Here is a 6,000-nt window from a genome sequence, read left to right on the forward strand (position 1 = left end):
TGAGGAAGGCTGGGGCCAGGGAAACTCTTCTCCCCAAGAGCTTTGCAGACCAGGCTGACTAGGCTTGTTGGGATGAACATGTGTTGACCCACTGGGAAACTATGTTCTAGAGTGAATCTCCAATATGAACAACTTTCTCTAGTTAGATACAAGCAAAAGTCCAATGACAACATTCCTAATTTACAGGGTACTGTTTTACACGTTCACTCTATTTACCATTCTATGGCTTGGCCAACTCCTCTCAAAACTTAAAGTTCACGCTAGGAACTTTAAGTAGTAGACAAAACCACTATGAAATTTTAAGCCACATTCTCTGGAAAGTAATTATTTAGGCAAACAACTCAAGTAACTCCACAAATATAACATAAAACAAATCGAGCCAGGTGTGGTGGCACATGGCTGTAATCCCGGTTCTTGGGAGGCTAAGACAGGAGGATTGTAGGTTTGAGGCCAGTTGCAGCAACTTAGTGAGGTCCTCAGCAGCTTAATGAGACTCTGGTTCCAAACAAAAAGTAAAATAGGGCTATGGTGTAGCTCAAAGGTAGGATATCTTTGATTTAAATCCTCAGGACCAAATAAATAAATAAATAGTACAAGTCAGTATAAGTTCACATTGGTTTATATTTGTTCCCATTATTTTGGAAGGAAGAAGAAAAGGGAGAGGAATGACCTGGCAAGTTACTGAGCGTCTGTACCAGCTCACTGCAGAAGTGGCCTAAATACCGTCCCTCTCCATCCGCGGCTAGAGAGTCTGCTGGCTTCGACATTCTCCTCATTTTACATAGCCACAGAGGTCCCACGCAAGTCCAAGTGTCATGGTGACAAGAGAAAGATTCAAATATTAAATTAGGATAGTACCTCCTCTAGGAAAGCAGTTACATGTCCAAGAGATGACGCAGGTAACTCTCCAAATAAAACCGTCTCAGAGAAATCACGCACACTCATGCTGTCAGTGGTCTTCTTAGCAATATAAAGAAGTTTAAGTTTTGTGTCTTTTGGAATCTGAAACAAGACCAAGATAATCAGTTGACGTTGACTACATAGATTCCTTGTAAACAAGCAGGATTTGTTGTATTCAACTTGTAGCCAGATTGCTAACAGCTGAAACAAAAGCTGGCATTTTGCCTAACTTCACAAAAAAGGTCTTTCTCCTGCTCTCTCCTCTTCTCCAGCGGATGCATTTTTGTACCTTTATAATGCTAATTTCACAGCATTATGGGTGCAGAAATATCACCTTTAAAGGCATGCCACTGACACATCATCATACACCGTAAAATCTCATAATTAAAAACAAGTAAGAGCCAGATGTGCTAACGATTACCCGTCATCTCAGTGCCTGGGAGGCCAGTCTCAGCAACTTACTGAGGCCCTCAGTGTTTTAGCAAGATCCTGCTTCAAAATAGAACATAAAATGGGCTGGAGTGTGGCTCAGAGGTAGAATGCTCCTGGGTTCAATCCCAGTACCGGAGGAGGAGGAGGAGGAGGAGGAGGAGGAGGAGGAGGAGGAGGAGGAGGAGGAGGAGGAGGAGGAGGAGGAGGAAACACATAGATTGTTTTAATCTTAAAAAGTTGTGTTAAAATAAGCAGAGCACAGTGGCGCACTTGGGAGGCTGAGACAGGAGGAGAGCAGGTGTTCTCACAGGTTCTTGGCCAGCCTCAGCTACTTAGTGAGGACCTCTGCAACTTAAGTGAGACCCTGTTTCAAAATAAAGAATAAAAAATAGGGCTGGGGATGTAGCTTGAAGGTAGAATGCCCCTGGATTCCGTCCCTAGTCCCATACACACACACACACACACACACACACACACACACACACACACACACTGTTGTTAAACTAATATTCTCTTGTTTGGAAACAAGCCAAACTGAGACAAAGACAAAGCACAGAAAGTTAATTTATATTTCTGTCTAAAAAGCAATATATATGACCAAGATATTTTCCACAACTACTGAGTGACTTCATAGATACATTAGCTTGATATACTACTTAGCTTTCAAATATTAAAGTGTTCTATTGCCTGATAAACTAAAAAAAAAAAAAAGTTACAATTAAGAAAGCCCCCCAAACAAAGATTTCAAACCTCATGCGAGGCCACCTCCCTGGGCTCTGTTCCCTGGGAGCCCTACTTCCCAACTACACTGATGCCCGTCTAGGAGGAGGTGCTGCCTGAGGATGGGCGACCCCCCAGCTCCTCACATAGGAAAGGTGCTGAGCACAAATGCTGTGATGTAGGTGACAAGTCTAGTTGACAGGCGACCACATTCAAAGGGGAAGGAAGAAAAGGAGGAAGGAAAGGTGGCCCCACAGGTGCTGGTAAACGCTGACTGTGGGAGGGTTACCTACCTAAGGCACTCCATTTTAAGGACTTGATATTTCTCCCTGGGACAAAGTGTGGTTGGCAAGTAGTCAGATTGAATACATATTATAAGACCTCTGCTGGATAACACATTTTTTAAAGGATATACCTCCAGATTGACCCGTGAGCGAATGGACATTACTGGCACAGAAAACGCACCCCACACCCCAAACCCAGGCATCTGCAGGAAGCGCTGGTTTTCCTGCATTATCCCAGCCAAACAAGCTAAACCGGGAGATTCTCCGTCAGATTAAAAACGCTGATCTACGCCTGTGGCCCTAGTCCACGGGGAAAGGGAAGATCATAAGTTCAAGACCAGTCTCAGCAACTTAACGGGAAAAAGGAGGATCATAGGTTCAAGACCAGTCTCAGCAACTTAACAAGGCCCTGTTTAAAAAAAAAAAAAAGTCAAAAGAGCTGGGGGTGTGGCTCGGAGATAGGACGCCAGTGAGTTCAATCCCCGGCACCAAAAATAAGAAAGCAAAGGAAAAACCGCCGATCTAGAAAACTAACCTACAGACGCTTAGCTGCGAAGTGCGCGCTCCAGAAAGGAGGCCGGGGCTGCGGATTCAGGGGGGAGACTTCACGCCAAGTGTCCTGGCGCCGCAGGGTCCCCGCGCCCCTTACCTCGGGGGAAGCGGCGAGCCGCCCCGCAGCGGCGACGCTGAACACCAGGCGCGCGGGGCCGGCGCTCTCCAGGAACGCCGCCAGGGCCCGCCGGCGGCCCTCGCTCTCCAGATACTGGCTCCACGTCTCCTCCGGCACCCTCAGCATCAGCTGCAGGTGGCCGCCGAGGAAGCGCACCCGCGCGTCCCGGGCGAAGCTGCGCGCTCTGCGGGCCGCGGCCGCCGCCTCGTCCTCCTCGTCCTCCTCCTCGTCCTCCTCCTCGTCCTCCAGCGCCGCAGCGCCCGCCGCCTCCAGGCGGGACCCCGGGGTCGGGCGCACAGTCGGGACCTCGCGGAGCCCTCGCGCCTCGGCGCTGGCCACCCGGGCGGCCATCCCGGGGGTCGGAGCTTTGGGCACCCTCGCCGCGCAGCCGCCGACCGCCCGGTCCGCACCTGAGCGACTCCGCGGCCGGAGACCGCGCCCGGAGCCCCGGGAGGAGGAGGGATGGAGGGAGGAGGGAGGAGGAGGAGGAGGAGGGCGGCCCCGCTCAGCGCGTCCCGTTTCCCGGGCGACCGCCCGCCCCGCCCCGCCCCGCCCCGCCCCGCGCAGCCCGGGCCGGTCGGCGGCCGGAGCCGGCTCCGGAGTCCGGGGGTCCGCGCGCCCGCCCTGCCCGCGCCCCGGCCCCCTGCGCTCCCCGGGCTCGCTAAGAGCGCTCGCCAAATGCGGCGCCCCGAATACTTCTTGTATCTTTAGAAAGCCAATCTTTAATTTATGGTGAGGATTTTTGACACGGATTTGGGCCCCGTTGAGACCCTATATTCTCACTTTGCCCGAGATTGCCAAAGTAGTACCAGAAAAGAAATCTTTGCAACTTTCCCAGTTGTGAAAACCCAAGGTGTGGGCATGCCAAGTTCTGATTTCCACCCTCCACCTAACGCTAGGATGTTAATACATCCCAAAGATGTCTTTGTAAACTCCGAGTTCTTCTGAAAATCTGTAGAATTAGTCAACAATAAATGATCAAGAAAGAGCCTGGCGTGGTGGCGCACGCTTGTAATCCCCGCGCTTGGGAGGCGGAGACAGGAGGATGGTGCAGGTTCGAAGCCAGCCACTCTCGCTTAAGAGACCCTGTTTCCAAATAAAAAAATATATAAAAACAGGTCTGGGAGTGTAGTCCGGAGGTAGAAGAGTTTCCAGGAACCCCAGTACCGCCAAAAAGAAAAAGAAAAAAAGTTAAGAAAGAACATTTTAAATTAATAATACAGAATTCCAGTGTGGTCTGCATTTATGGAAACTATTAAGAAAATTCTCGTTATCGAAGTAGCCAGATCCCCCCCCCGCGGGGAATTTTAAACATTTAATGAAAAAATTAGCAATGCGTTATTTACATGTGGGTAAGAAAAGATGGAAGACCCGCGGGGCAGGGCTCTTTCTTCTAGGGCCGACTGGAAGAAGAGCTCACGCTAAACTCATCAACTCCTGAACATCTCCAGACAGGACTGCAGGACAGGGCCGCAGCTCGGCCCAGCGCCGACTCAGACCAAATCCACAACGTTCACGGGCATCTGGTCTATCAGAGTAGAACGGTACTGCTCGACATCTCTGAGGATGCGGATGTCGTCATTCTTCAAAAAATTAATGGCCTCGCCCTTTCTGCGTATCGCCCGGACCGTCCGATTCTGTGTTTGTACAGCTCTCTGTTGTTGGGCAGGTCGTAGTTGATGATGAGGTACACCTGAGGGACGTCCAGCCCCGGGGCCCAGACGTCTGTGGAAATGAGCTCGGGCTGGCGCCGAGCGGAACTCCTTCCTGGTGGACTCCCGTTCCTGCTGCGGCATGTCCCCGTGCATCGACGACCCCGTGAAGCTGGCTTCTCTCATCTTCTCCGTCAGCCGGTCAACCTGCCGCTTGGTGTTGCAGAAGATGACTGCCTGCGTGATGGTCAGCGTGTCGTAGAGGTCACACAGCGTGTCGAACTTCCACTCCTCTCTTTCCACCTCCACGAAGAACTGCTTGGTGCCTCCCAGGGTCAGCTCATCACGCTTCGCAGGACGCGGATGGGGTCTGGCGTGAACTTGTTGGTCATCTCCAGGGTCTCGTGTGGCAGCGTGGCACCGATGAGGACCACCTGCGTGGCTGGAGGCAGGTACCTGTACACACTGTAGATCTGCTCCTTGAAGCCTTTATTCAACAGCTCGTCAGCCTCGTCCAAAACCAACATCTTGATAGCCCGTGTCCTCAAACTTCTGCGGCAAATCGTATCAAAAACACGGCCAGTGTCCCCGCCTCGACATGCTGCCCGTAGTCCAGCTTCCTGTGTCCTCGCCCACGTTAGTGCCCCCATGCATGCATGGCACTGGACGTTCATGTGGTCTCCCAGAGCGAGCAGGCCCTTTTGTATCTGTACAGCTAACTCTCTTGTTGGAGCCAAGATCAAAGCTTGGGTTTCTCGAACCTGGATGTCCAGACACTGGAGCACTTAAATGCTGAAGGTGGCCGTCTTGCCGGTGCCGGACTGGGACTGTGCGATCACGTCTCTCCCTTTCATTATCTGCTTGATGGCTGGCTGCTGGATGGCTGACGGCTTTTCAAAGCCCTAGGTGTAGATGCCCCGCAGCAGGTCCTCCCGCAGCCCCATGGTGTCGAACGTGGGGGTCACGTCCACCTCTTCGCTGGTCTCGAACTCCACTTTGGTCATGTCCTCCTCTTTGAGCAGCCACTTCCAGGCCGAGCCCGAGGTCGCCATCGTGGCAATAGCCGCCATGATCCCGACTCCGCTCTTTTTTTTTTTTTTCTTTTTATATTTTTTGCGCGTCTGGGGATGGAACCCAGGGGCATTTGACCTCCGAGCTACACCCCCAGCCCTATTTTTTTATTCTTCATTTTGAAACAGGGCCTCACTAAGTAGCTGAGGCTGTCCGCAAACCGCGATCCTCCAGTCTCAGCCTCCCTAATGCTGGGGTTACAAGCCTGCCGCCACTACGCCGAGCGAGAAGTAGTCAGATTTTTGAGGGTGGATTCTTTGAACTAAAACCT

General features: G+C 51.6%; 1 protein-coding gene and 1 pseudogene across 3 annotated transcripts in view; both read right to left on the bottom strand.

Moving 5' to 3' along the window:
• The window catches only part of DNAH11 (dynein axonemal heavy chain 11), a gene marked incomplete at its 5' end in the record, with an annotated part of 386,720 nt that extends 383,363 nt beyond the window's left edge, over positions 1 to 3,357 (bottom strand). For both annotated transcript variants that reach the window (XM_080701838.1, XM_080701837.1), the window contains 2 exons: positions 859 to 1,002; positions 2,986 to 3,357. In XM_080701838.1, coding sequence (XP_080557964.1) covers positions 859 to 1,002; positions 2,986 to 3,357 — 516 coding nt within the window. The remainder of the gene's footprint in view (positions 1 to 858; positions 1,003 to 2,985) is intronic.
• A 1,142-nt stretch (positions 3,358 to 4,499) lies between these two features.
• Positions 4,500 to 5,728, bottom strand: LOC308266764 (eukaryotic initiation factor 4A-III-like; annotated as a pseudogene). Its single transcript has one exon. The product of its transcript is annotated as a eukaryotic initiation factor 4A-III-like (transcript).
• Between the last annotated feature and the right edge of the window lie 272 nt (positions 5,729 to 6,000).

This window comes from Muscardinus avellanarius, assembly GCF_963383645.1.
Source record: "Muscardinus avellanarius genome assembly, chromosome: 9".
Lineage (NCBI taxonomy): Eukaryota > Metazoa > Chordata > Mammalia > Rodentia > Gliridae > Muscardinus > Muscardinus avellanarius.